The 21738-nt window shown below is 48.0% G+C and overlaps 1 protein-coding gene across 1 annotated transcript in view; it reads right to left on the bottom strand.

Moving 5' to 3' along the window:
- Positions 1 to 583: 583 nt before the first annotated feature.
- cisd2 (CDGSH iron sulfur domain 2) overlaps positions 584 to 21738 on the bottom strand; it is a 21924-nt gene continuing 769 nt past the window's right edge. The window contains exons 3-4 of the mRNA XM_069923119.1: positions 6754 to 6968; positions 584 to 881 (exon numbers count right to left, since the gene is read on the bottom strand). Of these exons, the coding sequence (XP_069779220.1) occupies positions 792 to 881; positions 6754 to 6968 (305 nt within the window). The 3' untranslated portion in view covers positions 584 to 791. The remainder of the gene's footprint in view (positions 882 to 6753; positions 6969 to 21738) is intronic.

Raw genomic sequence — 21738 nt, 5'->3', positions numbered from 1 at the left:
AAGTTCTCAGTTGCAGGTTCTACTGATTGTAAATCTGCAGCAAGATCGTGCTGAAGAGATTTGGTCCTTCACATTCCTGAATTACACCAAAAATATTAACAATGGAAACATAATTCAGCCCAGTCAAAGTATCCCTGGCATCTCGTAAGTAGAAACATTCTCAATCTCAATTATATCGCTCACGAAGCCAAGGTGTACAAATTACTTGTGGCAGTGACTCCTACATCTGTGATTGACCAAATAACAAAAGCAAGTTCTTCGTAAATACTATATTGGTGAATCTCCAAAACCAACTTCAAGACCATTGAATATTTCCCCTCTGGTTCAGGAGCCAAAAAAAGTTACAGGTGAACCCTGTATTACAGAAGGGGGTGTGTTCCTAGAAAATAGTCCAAGAGCACTCTCTTCTATAATGCAGTCATCATCTGCACAGCTGTCAAGAAAGGAGTTAAAGTAATCGTGATTTGTGAACTATGCAAGGGTAAGTTTGTTACTCAAATTACAACACCTTGCATTTCAATTAATCTACATAAATTGAGTACAAATTTAAAGGCATATCATCTAAATCAAACCATGATACAAATTTAATCATTAATCTTTTTAATGAAATATAATAGAATGCACCAATTATAATCACTGTACATTGACAAATTACAATAGATATGTTTGTGAAAGGTTTACAACTTGTGCAAATTCTACTACAGATGTATTTAATCAGACTGTTAATGGTCAAGATTGCAGTTGAAAATTCTTTACATCACAAACACACAAGGCATCAGTCAAGAAAAATATTATACTTCTTTCTTCTTGATTATCAATGGACCCACGTTATCACCCGTCAATTCGTTGTGTTTATTGTGAGACCCGTCACAAACTGGGAACTATAAAATAAAGAAAATAATAACACCATTCAAATTCATTCCCAAGTTAACACATGCTAACAATTTGTTCAAATCCCCTGCATTACTGCCAGAGCAGACTGTGATTTGCAGGGGTGCAGTGCTGCTGGAGCTCACCGACCGGAGTGCCACTCCGGCCTCATAGGGCTGTTCCAGGCATATCCTCCTCGCTGTTTTTGGTGAGCTCAGGCACTTAAAAAATTAGCACTGCACTCCTGGGAATTGGGGAACATTTCAGTCCAAGAATAACTGGCCCTTCATGCATACAATACAGGAGGTCAACAGGTTTGATAATGAGCTAAAAGCAGATGAACAACTCCTGATCCCATCACAATACAAAAACACAATTTTTTGGAATCTAAATTCTTAATAACATCATGGTCAAAATAATTCAAAGTTAATATTGTATTGTGGTGGTTCACCACTAGGCAGGCGAACTGGCCCGGCTTGTAAGCCACGCGGCGGGGCAACCGGCCAAAATGGCGTCGTCGGGGGTGTTCCCTTCCTCCCAGCACGGGGCTCAGAAGCCCACGCTGGGAGACCATGTGATGCTCGGGTGACATTAGCACTCTCCAGCACGGTTCTCAGCCAGAGCCAGGTCCGAGCTGGGAGTACAAGTACAGCCCAGTAGCCTGCAATAAACGAGTCTGCTCACTGAGCTCAACCCGTCTGGTTGTGTGTGTTATTACAGGAGCAGAGTAGCCGCTACAATTGGTGACCCCGACTGGTTCAAACGTCTTTGAACCCATCATGAGAGAGCATGGGATCATCGCTATAGCTGTGAAACTGCCTGAATTCTGGGTTCAGGATCCGGAGGCCTGATTTGGCCACGTGGTGGCCCAGTTTGGCCACGTGGTGGCCCAGTTTGGCCACGTGGTGGCCCAGTTTGGCCACGTGGTGGCCCAGTTTGGCCACGTGGTGGCCCAGTTTGGCCACGTGGTGGCCCAGTTTGGCCACGTGGTGGCCCAGTTTGGCCACGTGGTGGCCCAGTTTGGCCACGTGGTGGCCCAGTTTGGCCACGTGGTGGCCCAGTTTGGCCACGTGGTGGCCCAGTTTGGCCACGTGGTGGCCCAGTTTGGCCACGTGGTGGCCCAGTTTGGCCACGTGGTGGCCCAGTTTGGCCACGTGGTGGCCCAGTTTGGCCACGTGGTGGCCCAGTTTGGCCACGTGGTGGCCCAGTTTGGCCACGTGGTGGCCCAGTTTGGCCACGTGGTGGCCCAGTTTGGCCACGTGGTGGCCCAGTTTGGCCACGTGGTGGCCCAGTTTGGCCACGTGGTGGCCCAGTTTGGCCACGTGGTGGCCCAGTTTCACCTCCGCCAGATTTCGTCCGACATGACCAAATTCTACCACATGGTTGCTGCCCTGGACCAGGCCACCGCCAGAAGCGTGCTGCACCTCATTCAGCACCCATCCGCCGAAAACAAATACAAGACCATCAAGCGAGTGCTTACGGGATCCCTCAGGCTATCCAGACACCAGCGTGCCGCTCGGATGCTGCACCTCGAAGCCCTGGGGGGGACAGGTCCCCGATGGAGTTGATGGACGAGATGCTTGCGCTCATGAGTGAGCACACCAACTGCCCACTCTTCGAGTGCATTTTCCTCAACCATATGCCCGGGGACATCCGGCCGCTGCTGGGCCAGGAGAGCTTCACCGACCCAAGGAAGGTTGCCCAGAAGGCCCAAGAGCTATGGCTCGCACGATTCCCGGAGGGCTCAGCGGTCCAGCAGGTCATGAGGCACGGGCACGACCACACCAAGCCCACCCCTAGTGCTGCGGTAGAGCATCCGGCCCCTGCAGGGGCCTCCAAGAGCATAACCAAGGCCAGAGCATCCACTCCAAGCCTCTGCTTCTACCACCAGCGCTGGGGAGTCAAGGCTCGGAAGTGTCGTCAGCCCTGCTCGTTCCAGGTAAACAACCAGGCCAGCCGCTGTTAATGGCTGCGGCGGATGGCCAATGACACAGCCTCCTCTACCTGTGGGACTCAGTCAGCGGCCAGCGGTTCCTCGTTGAGCCCAGATCAGCCTCATCCCGGCCACAGCTGTCGAGTCCAGGAACCAACCTCGTGAACCTCCCCTCCGTGCGGCCAATGCAACAGAAATCCGGACGTATGGAGACAAGACAGTCCACTTCCAGATTGCCCAACGAAATTTCACGTGGAGGTTCACCGTCTTGTCCCTCCCGACTGCCATCCTGGGTGCAGATTTCCTCCTCGTATACCAGTTTCTGGTAGACATTCAAGGTAGCCGCCTGGTGGACGCCCGTACCTTCCAGGCCATTTGCCTCGATGCCTCCCGCTCGGAGCAACTGCAGATGGCCACGATCACCATACCCAGAGAGGAGTTCCAGCGAATCCTGGACAAGTTCCCGACACTCCTCAAGCCACAGTTCTCTGCTGCCTTGCCGCGCCACGGCGTGTTCCACCACATCCCCACCCAAGACCCACCGGTTCATGCCAAGGCATGCCGGCTCCCGCCTGACAAGCTCCAGGTGGCGAAGGAGTTTTTGCACCTGTCGGAACTGGGGATCATTCGGCAGTCCAACAGCCCTTGGGCCTCGCCACTCCACCTGGTCCCGAAAGCCTCTGGCGTCCCTGCGGAGACTACCGACGGCTCCACGAGGTAACAATTCCTGACCGTTAACCCATCCCTCACATCCAAGACTTTACGGCCAACTTGCATGGTACGAGGGTTTTCTCCAAGGTTATCCTGGTCACCAGATCCCAGTGCACCCTGAGGACATACCCAAGACGGCCATCATCACCCCCTTTGGCTTGTTCGAATTCCTGTGCATGCCGATCAGGCTCAAGAACGCCACTCAGATCTTCCAGCGCCTCATGGACTCTAGGCAGGGAATTGGATTTCGTCTTTATTTATTTGGACGACATCCTCGTCGCCAGCAAGGACCAGGCGCAACACAAGGCCCACCTACGCGCCCTTTACTCCCGGCTGGCTGATTTCGGCCTTACCATCAACCCTGCCAAGTGCCAGTTCAGGAAAGAGTCCATGCAGTTCCTGGGCTATACCTTCACGGCCGAAGGAGCCACACTCACCACCATCAGGGAGTTCTCATGCCTGGACAGCCTCAAGGGGCTGCAGGAGTTCGCAGGTATGGTCAACTTTTACAACCGCTTCATCCTGGGGCTGTGCGCATCATGCAGCCGCTATTCACCCTTATCACAGCCAAGCACAAAACGCTCACTTGGAACCCAGAAGCCTGCACCGCATTCGAGGCCACCAAGGGCACCCTCGCGAAGGCCACCATGCTCGCCCACTGACCTGCATATGGCACTCTGTCGATGCCTCTGACACAGCCGTCGGTGCCATCCTGGAGCAGCAAGTGAATGGACATTGGAAGCCGCCGGGACTCTTCAGCCGCCTGCTCCGCCTGCCGGAACGCAAGTATAGTGCCTTCGACCATGAGTTACTGGGCATGTACCTGGCGGTGCAGCATTTCTGCTATTTTTTGGAGGGGAGGACTTTTACTATCTTCACTGACCACAAACCCCTCAAAAAGGCACGTGATGCCAAAGGATCCCTGGTCGGCCTGCCAGCAGCTTCACCTCTCCTTCGTGTCGGAGTTTACCACCGTCATTCGGCACAAGGTGGGGAAGGGCATTGTGGTTGCCGATGCACTCTCACGACCATCTGCACGATGATGCCCGGCCTCTACTTCGATCAGCTCGCCCGGGATCAGAAGTCTGATAAGGAGATGAGGGCCTTCAAGACTGCCTTCATGGGCCTGTGGTTCCGAGACCTCCGATTCCGAGCGGTGAAGGCACCATCATGTGCTATATCTCCATGGACACCCCACGACCAGTGGTTCCCCAGCAGTGGCACAGGCAGGTCTTCCATCACATCCACGACCTTTCACATCCGTCCATTAGGTCCACGGCAGAATGGTTTGTATGGCATGGGCTGTGGAAGCAAATCGCGGGCTGGGCCAGAACATGCATCCATTGCCAGATGTCCAAGGTGCACAGGCACACCAGGGAGCCCGTACAGGAGTTCGAGCACGTCCAGGAACGGTTCAGCCACATTCACGTGGACATCATCAGGTCCTTACCAGTTTCCTGGGGAAACTGTTACCTGTTTACAATGGTGTACCGCACCACTCGCTGGCCCGAGGCGATCTCGATGCCAGACGCCTCCACCTACTCCTGCTCCCGAGCACTGTTGCATGGTTGGGTCGCCCGATTCGGCGTCCCAGGTCACCTCACCAGCGATTGGGGCGCCCAGTTCACATCTGAGCTCTGGGCACAGCTCGCCAAGAGGTTCGGCGGGGCCTGACCGCAGCACCTCTGCAGCAACCGCACAAAGCATTCCAGCTCCACATTCACACTGGACATTGGCGCCGGTTCTGGTGGGGGGGGGGGGGTGGGGTGCTGTGTGGCGGCTCACCATTAGGCAGGCAAACCGCCGCTTTAAGACACGGGGCAGGGCAGACGGCCAAAATGGCACCATCAGGGATGTTCCCTTCCTCCCAGCACGGGGCTCAGAAGCCCGCGCTGGTGGACGACGAGATGCCCAGGTGACGTCAGCGCCCTCCAGCGCAGTTCTTAGTCAGGTCCAGGCTGGGAGTATAAGTACAGCCCAGCAGCCTGCAATAAAGGAAAAAGTTGAGAACCACTGGCCTCAGTCTGCTCACTGAGTTCAACCCGTCTGGTTGTGTGTGTTCTTTCAGGAGCACTGTAGCTGCCGCTACAGTATTATCAAAATGCTTAAAACCATGCCTATGCAGAAACATTTCTACATTCTATAAATGATAAGCCTCAGCCCTCAGCTACCTGACTGTAGACCTGCTTCAACCCAAGGCAAATTACCAGTGCTCACCACCATCAGCTGGAAAACATGCAGATCAACAGCACTGGTTATATTTTCATCATATTTATCAACATCAGCAAAGTAGAGCCAAGGAAGAAATTACTTTTTTTTTTAACATCATCCTACACACCCAAGCCAATCATTTATTGTCTCCACTGCTACTGATCAAAAAAACCTTCAATGGACTTCAAAGGACAGCATGGTTAGCACAACACTATTCTAGCATCAGGAAACCAAGTTCAAATTTGGCACAGTCTTTAAAGAGTTTGTATCTTCTCCCCATGCCCAGTATGAGTTTTCTCCTGGTTCCCCCCCCCACTCTCCAAAACATGCGGGATTGGTAGGTTAATTGAGTAGCATGGGTTTAACGAGCCAGAAGGCCTTCTACTGTGCTGAATAGTTTAAAAATAATTTTCAGTAACATGCACCCTCATCTGTTCTGACGATCAGGAGAAATGCACAACCAGACCGTGTTTATTTGCATTCACCCAGTCAGGGGTTAGGTCTTCTGAAGAGTAGTACTTTGACTGTTGCAATAAGTTGCATAAATAGACGAGCATCTCAATGCAAATCTTCATTGACCGCATTTACTCAAGTTATGGTCAAAGTGGGAGCTGCTGCCTGTGTTGTACTTCCTTGGGGTATTGGGAAGGTAAAATAACTATAAACTAGAATAACTATTTCTAGTCACTGCATTGTCTGTTTCAAACTTGCCTCATTAAATCCAATAGCCAAACTGGCTGCAAGAAAAACTGCAGAGGAAAAAGTATGTGGAAAGGACAGCTGGCTAAGGTTGCACACAAGGTAAACCATCACCAGCTTGCAAATAAAGCATGCCATTGTTACTGAGTTGCTTATACAGTCAGGTATCCTTTTTACAGGTAGGGATAGCTAGTTTAAATATTCTCTTTTCTATGCTCTTGAAGGCATGGAAACATCTCCAAGCTAAAGTGGAGAAACAGGCCTTCTAACGAGGTGCATCATCAGCATTGGTGGCTTGTGCACTTGGCTGGACTGCCCTACCAAATTACCGTTTTTGATCGCCAACATCTGCAGTATGCTGCCTTGGTAAACTGCAGGTCCTCAATGTTGATTTCATTCACCACTTTGGGGTTTTCCTTCTGGATCTTGAGGTTGATCAAACTGTCCTTCTGCTGCTTTTTTCGAGGAATGAAGGGTCGGATGGCAAGGTATCCGAGCAGCGCAAGAACTCCGAGAAACGGCAACAACCGCAGCCATTCTGCAACTGGAAACAACAAGGCCATGTGACATTAGGACAAACAGAATCTCAACACCACTATTCACAAGAGGCAACAATCTGAGAGCCTGAAATTAAAACTTGATGTTAAATGACAACAACTTGTAGGGTGCAAACCTTTAGAAAATCTATGGCAAAGATATGGGCCTTCAGTCCATCGTATCCATGCTGGTGAGAATGGATTTTGTTTTTTTCTCTTCCCATCTCTTGGTCCACAATCAAAGGGGTCACAGGTCTTCAAGAATTCATCCAGTGCAGGAAGGAATTTTGCCTCCATCATCCTTTCAAGCAGCAAGTTCTAAACCCCCAAACACTTGGGTTGATTAATTTTGTTCCTCACACCTCTACAATACATCCACCAATTAATTTAAATCTATATTGCTTAATTACCAACATTCCTGCTACAGTAAAGACATTGGGAGCTTGCCAAGCAATCAGGATTTGCTCTCAGGAATGCAAGCTAATGGAATCAGCATTAGAGAGGACATTGCAGCATTCTACCCATGGAAAACAGTGAGCCTGGTGCAAAAGCCTTAGTGAATTGCCAAAGGGTTAATGTGGAGAGAGAGCCTGCGATGTGAGTGGTTCATCTTTTCTAGCCCAGAGTTTTATCCATGGTGATGAGCTCAACCAGGGTGGCTGACCTCTCAGCTTGAATGCCAAAAAAAACCATCACATCCAAAGGATGATGGGATTCCAGAGGACCATCAACCTTAGACCACATTCTGCTGATCCTCAGCAATATTTCATACTCAGCATGCCAGTGTGTGGTCCTGAGCTTGCCCTACTCATCATCAGCCTCACACACATCCTCTCCACACTGAGTCATAGGGGATGGTAATGCAAACAGGACTGGAGGGCATAACATCCATGGAGAGAAATAGATCAATGTTTCAGATTAGGATCTTTTAACGAGTCATGAAATGATACTGGACAAATGAAGGTGGAAGATGTGCAGAGACAGGTAGGAGAGGAGCTTTAAAACCATAAAATATTGGAGCAGAAGTAGGGCACACAGCCTACTGAGTTCACTCTGCCATTCCATCATGAGCTAATCTATTCTCCCACTCCCCTGCCTCCTCTCAATAACCCTTGATACCCTGACTATGGTTACTAGACAAAAGTATGAGAGAAGGTAAAGAAAAGATGGGAAGTGGAACCAAATAAGGGTAGGAGTTACCCCAAGTTGGAAGATTTAATATATGCTATTGGATTTTAGGCAACCCAGTAAGCTGCTCAAGCTTACTTTAGCCTCGCCAAGGAGAGACAGGTCTGTGGGGGAATAGGAAAAGGAATGGAAATGGCTAATAACTGGGAGTTCCAGCAGGCCCTGTGGACAGAGAGCAGGTGCTCTGCAAAACAGTTGCCCAATCTGCATTTGGTAGACCGAGATGGACGAGGTGCATACAAAACCTTGATTCATCTGGAAGGTTTGTCTATGGCTCTGAATGGAAGTAATGCAGAAGACCCAAGGACAAGTCATAGATTTGGATTTGCAGCAGGAGACTCCGGAGGGAGTGGATGGATGGGTGGGGAGCAAAGAGCAACCAGGAAGTCACAGTGGTTCTCATGAAAGCAGAAAGGGGTGAGATCACACACGAGTTTGTACTTGGCTCCCAGTACAGCAGTACACAGCCCAAGCAGGTGTACTTTTTCCAAGTATTGGGGAAGTAAAAACATATGGGTGTTTGGACGAGAGAATGAAGAGTTTAATGAGCATCCTATAGGGCAGCCTATCACACAATGTAGGTTTTTAAAGGTTAATCTTCCTGCCATTTCATTTTACAACAAAAGGAACATATTGTGTTTTCAACAGAACACAAAAATCCATATTTCAATAGCCTAGGCCAGTGGTTCTCAACCTTTTTCTTTCCACTCACATACTAACTTAAGTAATCCCTATGCCATAAGTGCTCTGTGATTAGTAAGGGATTGCTTAAGGTGGTATGTGAGAGGGAAGGGAAGGTTAAGAACCACAGCTCTAGACCCAATTGTTACGGAAATATTTTGCATGAGAAAAATTGTCATTGGTTTATTTCCTTTGGAATTATGAAACTGTGAACATAACGAGTCAATTAGGTAAGATTAAGACAGTGGTTTTCAAACTTTTTCTTTCCACCCACATACCACCTTAAGCAATCCCTTACTAATCACAGAGCATCTATGGCATAGGGAATACTTAAAGTGGTTGTGAGTGGAAAGGAAAAAGTTGAGAACCACTTGCCTAGGCAAACAATTAGTATTCCTGAAATAAAGGAATGACCCTCAGAAAATGGGCCAGTACTCACCAGCAAGGACCTGAAGCCATTAGGGTCTGCAAACCTTTCTCAATGGTTTTAAGTTGGCAATTTTAAAATTGAACATTTTCCTTCACACAAGAACAGGTCAATTGCACCTTAAAGAGCCTCAAGATATTAAAATGCAGAACTAGGCATTCTATATATTTGTCCTAATTCCTGAAGTGTTGAGAAACAAAATACAGTGATGCTGGAAATCACACAAAAAAAATTAAAATCTGGAATCCTTCAGCAGATTAGATAGTAGAGGGGTAGAAATTATCTCAGTGGTTTCAAGAGCTGCTGCTTCTAAATACCATATTTTCTTCACACAATGAAGTGTACACTGAAAACATCCTATCTTATGGAATCACTGTGGTCAGGCATCAGCTCCCACTATTCTTTTCTCTTCTTTGGCTTGGCTTCGCGGACGAAGATTTATGGAGGGGGTAAAAAGTCCACGTCAGCTGCAGGCTCGTTTGTGGCTGACCAGTCCGATGTGGGACAGGCAGACACGATTGCAGTGGTTGCAAGGGAAAATTGGTTGGTTGGGGTTGGGTGTTGGGTTTTTCCTCCTTTGCCTTTTGTCAGTGAGGTGGGCTCTGCGGTCTTCTTCAAAGGAGGCTGCTGCCCGCCAAACTGTGAGGCGCCAAGATGCACGGTTTGAGGCGTTATCAGCCCACTGGCGGTGGTCAATGTGGCAGGCACCAAGAGATTTCTTTAGGCAGTCCTTGTACCTTTTCTTTGGTGCACCTCTGTCACGGTGGCCAGTGGAGAGCTCGCCATATAATACGATCTTGGGAAGGCGATGGTCCTCCATTCTGGAGACGTGACCCATCCAGCGCAGCTGGATCTTCAGCAGCGTGGACTCGATGCTGTCGACCTCTGCCATCTCGAGTACCTCGACGTTAGGGGTGTGAGCGCTCCAATGGATGTTGAGGATGGAGCGGAGACAACGCTGGTGGAAGCGTTCTAGGAGCCGTAGGTGGTGCCGGTAGAGGACCCATGATTCGGAGCCGAACAGGAGTGTGGGTATGACAACGGCTCTGTATACGCTTATCTTTGTGAGGTTTTTCAGTTGGTTGTTTTTCCAGACTCTTTTGTGTAGTCTTCCAAAGGCGCTATTTGCCTTGGCGAGTCTGTTGTCTATCTCATTGTCGATCCTTGCATCTGATGAAATGGTGCAGCCGAGATAGGTAAACTGGTTGACCGTTTTGAGTTTTGTGTGCCCGATGGAGATGTGGGGGGGCTGGTAGTCATGGTGGGGAGCTGGCTGATGGAGGACCTCAGTTTTCTTCAGGCTGACTTCCAGGCCAAACATTTTGGCAGTTTCCGCAAAGCAGGACGTCAAGCGCTGAAGAGCTGGCTCTGAATTATTACACTTTAGCAAATCCATCAATAGCTACTTGCCTTTCCTTTCCCTGCATAGAAAGCAACTTCAATATTGTCCACTGCAGTTTAAGCAAGAAAAAAAAACATCAAACCTTCATCTTATATGCTAACCTCCCCTATTAGAAGCACTGAATCTTCAATCCACAGCATGACCAAAAATCTCAGACTCCACATAAACTCAAGTCCTACCAGAGCTATATGCCCAATGGTTGTTTATTTTACTTGCTGAATAAAGTGGCACTATCCAAACAAGAAGCTGCATGTAAACATCTCTACAACTAGCAGTTGAAATACCTGACTACTTGCATTATTCCATCCAAAGAATGACACGGTTTATTAATACAATGACTTTGAGCACTTTTTCATGACAAGGACATGGCTTGACAGCTCAGAATGAGCATGTATCAAGAACCAAAGGGGAGGGTGGTCTTAAGATCAAGCAGATTCCACAGAGAACTACCAGCTAATTGTAGAATGGGACTCAGCTTGATCTGACCTCCCTCCCTCTCCCCAGGATTCAGTCCAGGGGCTGAGCATGAATATCTGACCAGTGATGATGACCAATGGAATGTGGCCCTTTCACCAAATGCTCTTTATTCTTCCTTTTACTTAAATGTAATTTCTAACCCTTCAAAGAGTATTTTAAATAATTAAAAATATTTTATTTAAATCCAACTATGTTTTTAAGTTTCTCTGATGCAGGGCATTCAAAACCTGCAGGACCACAAAATCTGCCATCCAAAGTTCAAATTTATTGTCAGAGTACATACATGACATCACATACAACCCTGAGATTCTTTAACCTACAGGCCAAGCAGAATTTATACTGCTGAGTGAGGATCCTTTACCTGGCATACTGCAAAGGGACAATACAACCCAAACCTCAGCGAGTGTTTTTGATTCTTTTCCAGGACTTGGATGTCACTAGTATTTATTGTTCCTCCCTAAATGCACTCAAGAGGGCAGAGGAGTAAGCTACGTTTTCAAACCAGGGAGACCTGCTTGATCAAAGTTTAGTTGGAGGTAATTCAATCTCCCCTCAGAGTTGGTGGCTGGATGAGCAGTATGAAGCTTCAGATGGAGAAGTGGCTGCACTGACAGAAGGCTGGGTATGAAGCTAAACATTTTCAATTATTCTTACCAGGTAGCAGACACTAGAGCAGAAACAAGGACAAGTGTGACAAATTTATCTTGCATATATATGCAAAGCAGAGGTTTGGTTTTCATACTTTCAGAATTTGCAATCAAACAGTATTGCAGGAAAACTTTAAAGCAGCAAAATATAGGACTTGTCAACTGTCCACTTATGATTAAGTTCATTCTTATTTTGTTGAAAACTTTTCAATTGCCAGCTGGAACAATAGGGACATTTAAGAGACTCTAAGACAGGCACATAGATGCAAGCTATGGGTAAGTATATATGAGTCAGGACAACATAGTGTATGGAATGTCTTGCCTGGATAGCACTGGAGATGTCACAATAAACAATTCAACTTCCTGCTCGACCTCATTTCCACACATCTAGAAATCTATTGATCTCACTTTTGAAAACAATGGTAAACCTGATGAGCCCTGTAGAAAATTCCTTTGAGACTAATAGTGTAGCAGTTCACACATACTATTAGAGTCAATGACCCACGTTTGAATCTGGTGCTGTCTGTAAGGAACTTGTATGTTCTCTTCATGCCTCCGAGGGCTTATTCCAGGTGCTGTGGTTTCCTCCCACGCTTCAAAATGCATAGGGTTTGTAAGTTAATTGGGGTATTTTGGCAATACAGGCTTATGGGCTAGAAAGGACTGTTACCATGCTATACATCTTTTAAAATTATTTTTATTCATTTTAAACAATATATAAATTTAAAAATAAAATGAACATCCATTATGAAGTGTTATACATGGTTATTAAACAATTGTTACATCAAGACCATTTCATCAGATGCAAGGATCGACAACGAGATAGACAACAGACTCGCCAAGGCAAATAGCGCCTTTGGAAGACTACACAAAAGAGTCTGGAAAAACAACCACAAAGATAAGCGTATACAGAGCCGTTGTCATACCCACACTCCTGTTCGGCTCCGAATCATGGGTCCTCTACCGGCATCACCTACGGCTCCTAGAACGCTTCCACCAGCGTTGTCTCCGCTCCATCCTCAACATTCATTGGAGCGACTTCATCCCTAACATCGAAGTACTCGAGATGGCAGAGGCCGACAGCATCGAATCCATGCTGTTGAAGATCCAACTGCGCTGGGTAGGTCACGTCTCCAGAATGGAGGACCATCGCCTTCCCAAGATTGTGTTATATGGCAAGCTCTCCACTGGCCACCGTGTCAGAGGTGCACCAAAGAAGAGGTACAAGGACTGCCTAAAGAAATCTCTTGGTGCCTGCCACATTGACCATCACCAGTGGGCTGATATCGCCTCAAACCGTGCATCTTGGCGCCTCACAGTTCGGCAGGCAGCAACCTCCTTTGAAGAAGACCGCAGAGCCCACCTCACTGACAAAAGACAAAGGAGGAAAAACCCAACACCCAACCCCAACCAACAAATTTTCCCCTGCAACCGCTGCAACCATGTCTGCCTGTCCCGCATCAGACTTGTCAGCCACAAACGAGCCTGCAGCTGACGTGGACATTTACCCCTCCATAAATCTTGGTCCGTGAAGTGTTGGAATCTAGGGGTTAAAACAGTATGAAATAAATGATTAATTAATAAGTGTATATTTACTGCATGGTTCAGGGAAAAAGGAATGTGATTAAGTGGCAATCACAGCATGGAGCAAAGTTGGCTGAGCAAAATTGTCTCTCCAAAATACAGGGAGAGGAAATGCATAAAACGATTTAGGAGGAATGCTCAAACTAAAGGAGGTGGTGAGTAGCACAGGAGACACAGGCCAGATCAGAACAAAGAATGGCCTGCAAGAAACAAAGGGAATGGAAAACCAGTCTAGGAGGAAGATTAAGGCAGGAGGAGGTGTTAAAGAGAACAGCAGAAATTGGCCAGACAAGAACAGAATGGTGATTAGAAATATCTAGGGATGAATTAATTTCTGATCAACACAACAGGATAGTCTGGCCTGGAGGATTAAGATGGGAGTGCTACACCCCAGATATCTGCAAACTTGTGATAACCCTTATGCAAAAAGATCTAGCAAAGGAAGACAACTTTTGTTCTGTATGATAATGAAATCTAGCAAAGGAAGCCAACTTTTGTTCTGTATGATAAGGTTGATCTATATAAACTGAACCAACTGGACAATAGGGGTCAGTCTTGGGGAGTAGCTCACTGTGCAGGTGACCTATGAACTAATGATTGACCCAGAGCTCTGTTAAGTTTTATTCTTGTGCTGTGTAATAAATTGATTGTTGAACCGAATACCTTCTCCTATCACTTCATTCAAATAACACGCTGGACTCAGACTACACATAGACTAAATTAAGAGTAAGGTAAAGCCAGAGTCCGACAGAAGCCTAGCCAAAGAAACATCAAGACAAGTATATAAATTGAAAAACACGTCCATAAATCATAGTCGAGGTAGTATATATTCAAACAAAGAAAAAAATCACAACCCATTCCTTTAAACCTGTATTTGATGTAATATATACTTAGCATTGAAATATAAGTAAAAGGGGAAAAAAGGAATGACGGTCAAATCATGTTGAAAAATTATAAAATGTAAAAGTGATTCATGAATAACCCTCACAACATCAGAAATCTTAAACCTGAATTATTAGCTGAATATCAGATCCTTTCCATACTCAGACAGGACATGTCCCCCAGCCATTGACCATGACTTGGCAGAGCAGCATCCTTCCATTTAAGCAAACATTGCATGTCTTACCAAAAGAGAAGCAAAGAGTGCGGCTCTTAACTGAAGACAAAAGAACGCCATCCTTTCATGTTGTACCAAAGAGAGCAACCAAAGAATTCAGCACTAATTTTATATCAAGAATTAAAGCTAGGGTGTGGAAGATTTCTCTCCAGTACTTTTTCAGACTAAGATAAGTCCAAAACATATGAATTAAGGAAGCTTCTCCTTTCTGGCACCTATCACAACAAGAACTTCTATCAGGATACAAGTGAGACAATTTAGCCTTGGACACATGCAGTCCATGTACTACTTTGAATTGCAATAAACAATCGTGAAGAGCTATTAACCATCCTAAAAATAACATCCCAATCTTCATTTGATACAGTCAAATTTAGGTACTGTTACCCAGGCATTTTTAATTTTAGATTCTATTAATGGGCAGTCAATATACGATGTCTTACTTTTTGGTCATATTTTCATAATTATACTGACTGTCCATTATGGGTATCTATTAGGCTGAATTTCCCCCCCCCCCCCCCCATAAATGTTTATAATTTAGCAATTCTTGAGTGGTCACCAGCCCTCTCATAAATATCTATCATTTATGAGAAGCTGTTACATTTAAAGCAGGCCTCATTACTTAAAATTAAAATTGCTGTGCTACATATCTAAATTAAAAAAAATAACTAGCGGCTACTACACACATGGAAATACACCGCTGGACACGATGGAGCTTTCATTTGAACTGTTTATTTGAATTTTGCACGCATCCCTTTAAGGCCAACGGAGTTCAACCCTGTGCAGCGGTGACATCACCACGTTGCCCGGGGCGAAAGCTGTGGCCTAAGCCAAGAGGCAATGAGCAAGCCCTGATAGCGCCATCTTTCTGCAGCTGCCCGCCAGCGTGACAGTACAAGTGGGGCCAGTTTGCTCACAGAGATGTGTGCTGGCACACAACCCCCCCGAGAACTGGTTTACGCGTCCCGCCGCTTGGGCGACCAACCCCTCCGTTTAGGTTGGGCTGTCTGCACAGGTTAGTCTAAGTCCACTTGCGCCGGCCTCAGTCGGTCAACCACGAATAGTTCCTCCCTGCCCCCAATGTCCAGAGTGAAAATCTTTCTCAATTGGTGGAGGGCCTTGTACGGGCCCTCGTATGGGCGTTGCAGGGGGGTGGGGGTGCGGGCCATGCCAGACGAACACTAACTTCACCAGGTGCTTGCCGTGGTGGGTTGGTGGTGGGGGTGCCAGCGAGGTGAGTGTTGCAGTGGTCCGCAAGAAGAATTGAGACCTCACCTCTGGATTCTGCGCCCACTCAGAAAAACTCCCCTGGTAGCAACAGTGGTGCACCATAGACGAGTTGCGCAGATGAAGCCTGGAAGTCCTTTTTTGGAGCTGTTTGAATCCCAAGCAGGACCCATGAAAGCTCATCTGTCCTTTTAGCCGCGCCATGAAAGCCGCCTTGAGGTGCCAGTGGAAGCGCTCTACGAGTCCATTTGCCTGGGGATGATAGGCCGTGGTGTGGTGGAGCTTGATTCCCAAGTAGTTTGCCAGTTGCGCCCAGAAGGCGGAGGTGAACTGGGTGCCCCTGTCGCTGGTCATGTGGGCTGGAACACCAAACCGGGTGACCCAGTTAGCGAGCAGGGCTCAGGCACAGGACTCAGCCACCTCGTCGTTCGGTCGACCACAGTCAGAACGTAAGGGGCCCCACTATATCGACATGGATATGGTCAAACCTCCTGGCTGGTGGGTCAAAATGTTGTATCGGGGCTCTAATATGGCGCTGGACTTGAGGCTCGGCAATGCATGCAATTCCTCACCATCTGGGCCACTTGTTTTTTCAATCCGTGCCAGATGAAACGTTCCACCACCATACATACAGATGGTATTGACTGAGGGGTGGGCCAGGTCGTGAATCGTCCTGAATGCCCCCTGCCTCCACTGTGGGGGAACTACTGGTCACGGCGAGCCGGTGGAGACATTGCACAGGACTGCGTTGTGTCTGCCCTACAGCTTCAGGTCCTAAAGGCGCAGGCCGGTGATGGCCTGCATCTCTTCGTCCTCCCTCTGGGCCTGAGCTAATCAGGTGTAGTTCAGGCCAGAGGACAAGTTGTGGATGGTAGGTCTGGAGAGTGTGTCGGCATCGACATTGTCCTTACCTGCCCGTTGTTGGATGCTGGTGGTGAACTCCGAGATGTAGGAAAGGTGTCGCTGCTTGGCATCCCGACCAGGGATCCTTAGCCATGGCAAGGGCCTGAGTGAGCGGCTTCTGGTCCGTGAAAGTGGTGAACGGTCTGCCCTCCAGGAAATAGCGGAAGTGTCTGATAGAGAGGTACAAGGCCAGGAGCTCCCTGTCAACTGAACTGTACTTCAGCTTGGGTGATCGGAGGTGCCGGCTGAAGAACGCCAGCTGGCGCCACTGCCCGTTGACTTCTTGCTCGAGGACGCCCCCGATGGCCGTGGTGAGAGTGCTGTGTCGGCATTGGGTCATGAATGGGCCAGTAGGGTGGCGCTAGCGAGGGCGGCCTTGGTCTATATGAAGGCAGTCTCAGCCTCTTTCAACCATTCGAGTGTCTTTTGCTTGGCTGAGATCAGGGCAAACAGTGGGCGCATTATGCGGGCGGCCCCTGGGATGAAGTTAACCATCCCAGTGAACTCCTGTAGGCCCTTGAGGGTGTCAGGCTTGGGGAACTGCTGTATGGCCTTGACCTTGTCCTGTGACGGTGCTGCCCCATCCACCGTGATGGTATGGCCCAGGAACTGTAGCGACTCTTTCCTGAACTGACATTTGGCCACGCTGACGGTGAGGCAGAATTCAGCCAGGCGAGCAAACGGAGTTCAGAGATGGATCTTGTGCTCATTGTGATCTCGACTGGCGATGAGGATGTCACCGAGATAGATGAACACGAAGTCCAGGTCTCTACCCACTGCGTCCATGAGCTGCTGGAAGTTCTGGGCTGCGTTCATCAGGCCAAAGGGCATCCACAGGAATCAGAAAAGGCAGTTTCGCCAATATCATCTGGGTGTTCGGGGATTTGATGGTAGCCCCTCACCAAGTCAACCTTAGAGAAAACACTGGCACCATGTAGGTTGGCTGTAAAGTCCTGTATGTGGGGGATGGGGTACCGGTCAGGTGTAGTTGCGTCATTGAGCCAGTGGTAGTCCCCACACGGGCGCAAACCCCCAGAGACCTTTGGGACTATGTGCAGGGGAGAGGTCTCGGGACTGTCTTGACCTGCGGACTATGCCGAGTTCCTGGAGGTGGGAGAACTCTTTTTTTCACAAGCTGCAGATTCTCTGGCGGCAGTCATCTAGCCTTGGTGTGGAGTGGGGGGGCCCTGTGTGGCGATGTGGTCGTGGACACCGTGCTGGGGAATGGTGGCGGTGAATTATGGATGTAGAAATGGCGGGGAACTCACCCAAGATGCGGGAGTACTCATTCCTGGGTGTGCAGACGGTGGCTATCCCCGGGCTGTGCGCGCTGGACGGCTCACATTGAAGGGACTAGAAGGTACAGGTATGCACGAGTCTCTTGCCTTTCAGGGCAAGCAACAGGCTGTGTGTTCGGAGGAAATCGTCTCCTAGCAGTGCAGTTCTCACAGTGGCCAGAAGGAACTTCCAGCAGTATTTATCTGGTCTGAGGTATACCTGAATGGCTCGTGTGCCAAAGGTCTTTATGTCAGTGCCGTTCGCTGCCCACGGGATCTGGCTTCGTGCTCGATTCGAGGGTAGTCGGGGGGAAGCACGTTCAACTCCGCTCCAGTGTCCACAAGGAAATGCCACCCATTGGTCTTGTCAACCACATTTATGAGGCTGTTCATGTGACCAGCTGTCGCAGTCATCAGCAACGGCTGGCCTGGTTATTTCCCTGATATGAGCAGAGCTGGCAGCACTTGCGGTCTTGGGCTCCCCGGTGTTGGTGGTAGACACACCAGGTGGTTTGGTGCTCCTCCTGTTTCTGCCTGGGGGCGGGCTTTGGTCGGATAAGGCATGCACCGCCTCAGACACAGGGTGCCCAATTAGCAGACTAGTTACGGATAGAATCAGTGCCCATACAGTGGGTTGGGCGGAACGAACCAATCGGGTACGCATTACGGCCGTGAACATCTCTTCGTCAGGGCTCCCCCCCATGTACCCACTACCTCAAACGCCCTGCATACAAGGGAGAGGCCAGGGCCTGTTGACAAATTACTGCTATACCCTCCTCTGGGGTGCCCCAATTGTTCTGCAAATGTAAATCCCAATCTACTGGTGACGGGTATACTCGAATATACCCTAGAGTGGCAAGTAAGTAATCCACCCCTCTCATCCTACCACGTAGCTCAGCAGTGACCCGGATATCAGTAGTCAACGTTCCTAATCCCAACAATTCCTTAGGGGTCAAATATACATTACCCCTTCCTTGTTCCCAAACACGCAGGAGCCAGGCCGCCAGAGTTTCTCCCGTCTTTTGCCTAAATCGATCTCCAATGGCGGCCAGCTCTTTTATAGAGAAGTCACATATCGCTTACTGCTCCCGACCCCTGTTCCCACTTTGGCCCACAAGAGGACCCTCTACCCAGTGGTCGGGAGCAGGCCGAGGCCATCCCATAGAGAGGGGGGGGGCATTGAGAATAAGCAGGGGTTCGGGTACCCTCCCCTGAGTCCGCTTGAGAGGAAGGGGCATCTATCCCTTCAATCTCTACCATTACATCACACCCCTCTCCGTCTCCTTGGAAAATCTGCTGCCTTACAGGGCGGGCGCGAAACAGCGGGTGGAGAGGGTAGTACGTCAGGCACATGCCGAGAGGTATCTGCATTATTACCATTGTCATTTTCCAGATATTCCCGTCCCAATCAATTACATCAGGATCGTCGCCATTCCTTATCATGGCACCAATACGATGTGGATGTGCTTTTCCTTATCTGCACAGAGCTGCTGCCGGAGTTTAATATTACGGCAGATCGTTTGGACATGCTTATCATCCCATTCTTTGGCTCGGTCCTGACTGGTACAAATAATCTTGCTCATCATGGAACAGCATTGTGGCATGGCTTCTATCTCCTCCTCTAGTTGCTCTCTCTTGTGCTGGGATTCTACTTCTCGCTGAACAGATTCTGCTTCATGCTGAACGGCACGGCGTAAGGCTGTGGCCAGCAGCCAAAAACAGTCCGTCAGCGTCCCCTTTTTAACAGGAAATTTACTTTCTCGAAGAAGAGTGGCAACCCTCTGGGAGCAGAGATGCACTTGATGGATCTAACCTCTCATCCCAACTAATGGGTGGTCCCAACAAAGACAGGGTATTGGCCAACAAGCCAAACCCATCGTCTTTGGAAGTCCATCCCGGAATCAAGAACTGCTCAGGCCTCACCTCTTTCTTTCGGCGAAACATCTCGAGACCAATCCTGCCGACTACTTCAATTGTCCTGGGTAAACTTGTACCTCTCACTTTGTTCGTTTTAGATTGGTCACAGTGTTTAAGCTACCGAAAGAAAACAGACACACACGCCGAGAGCACTTCAGTTTATACAAATCTTTATTATAAAATCTAAAGCTGATTTCAAACTACAATATGCAAGCCCTTCCCAATTATACTTATCAACACCTGGACTGGTCCCAACTGCCTAAGCAAGGCAACAACCGCACACTTGTAGTAGGGGGCGCCAGTAGCAGCTTCTCCATCTCTCTCGACCGGGACGTTGGTTGGACTCTAGAAGTTCTTCTTCTTGCTGAGAGATGTTGCCACCCCTCAGGGAGTCTGAAACTTCAGCAGCAGGACCATGGCTTATATTACCCAAAAACTGCTTTCCCAATCACCTATTCCCAGCACAAAAAAAAATAACCAAGCAGCCTAGGCTTCTATCAAATACCACAACTTTCTAGCTTATCACTTTGAATACAATGATTTACTTAGCTGCGAGGTCTCGCTTGACAGTCTGCGACCAACAAAATCCCATCAATCTCAAACAGCAACTGACTAACAAGCAGGAAGATTAAACGTTCTTGGTACCAGATGTCTTTTTGTCAGATAACTGCATCTCTGGGCCCCATGGTGGAATTTAACTTATGTCTGCTGATTTTTACATTATTCTCAAAGTAGGTTACTGATACTCAGCCTTGCATAAGCAAAAGCATGGTCTAAATCCTCCATTACACTCCCATAATCTTATAGACCTCTATCAAGTCTCTTTACATCCTTCTATGTTCCAAAAGAGAAAAGTCCCAGCTCTGCTAACCTTGTTTCCCAATCTAGGCAATATCCTAGAAAATCTCACCTGCACCCTCTCCAATATTCTAAGTGTAGTCTTACCAAAGATTCGTAAGGTTGTAACATGACCTCTCTTCTAAATTCAATCCCCCCCTATTAATGAATCCGAATATTCCATAGGCCTTAACTATCCTATCAACCTGTGCATTGACCTTGAGCGATGTATAGATTTACACCCCAAGGTCCCTCTGTTCATCCATACTCTTAAGTAACCAACCATTAACCCTGTCCTCAGCCATCCTCAACTCCTCCAACCTTTGAGTCATCCGCAAACTTACTGACCCATCCTTCCGCCTCTTCATCCAGGTCATTTATAAAAACCACAAAGAGCAGGGGTCCCAGAAAAGATAACTGCAGCATTCCACTACTCACCAACTTCCAGGCAGAATACTTTACTTTCACTACTAACTCTTTGCTTTTTTCCTCCAAGCTAATTATTTATCCACATAGCAAATTTTCCAATGATCCCATGCCTCACGACTCTCTGGAGGAGTATCTCGTGGGAGACCTGCTAGAATCCATGTAGACCACATCTACCGCTCTACCCTCATCAATTTCTTGTTATCCCCTCCAAAAACGTAATTAGACTCATGCACGATCTTCCCTTCGCAAAGCCATGCTGACTATCCTGAGTAGACTGTACTTCTCCAAATGCTCATTGATCTATCCTTAAGATTCCTCTCCATTAGTTTACACACCACTGACGCAAGACTAAAATTCTCAGGGTTCTCCACATTACCTTTTTTTAAACAAAGGGACTACATTTGCCATTCTCCAATCCTTCAGCACCTCCCCTGTGGCCAGAGGATTCAAAGATCATAGCCCCTACCCCAGTTATCTCTTTACTCACTTCCCACAGTAGCCTGGGGTATATTGCGTCTGACCCAAGGACATCAATTTCAATGTTTTTAAGAAGATTCAACACTTCCGCTTCCTTAATCACCACATTATCCAGCACATAGGCCTGTTCCATTTTTATCTCAGCGTGATCAAGGTCCTTTTCTCCTGTGAATACTGATGCAAACAATTCA

The sequence above is a fragment of the Narcine bancroftii genome, chromosome 3 (genome assembly GCF_036971445.1).
Source record: "Narcine bancroftii isolate sNarBan1 chromosome 3, sNarBan1.hap1, whole genome shotgun sequence".
NCBI classification, from domain to species: Eukaryota; Metazoa; Chordata; class Chondrichthyes; order Torpediniformes; family Narcinidae; genus Narcine; species Narcine bancroftii.
Note: the sequence above shows the minus strand (reverse complement) of the source record. Positions and strands in the feature narration are given on the sequence as shown.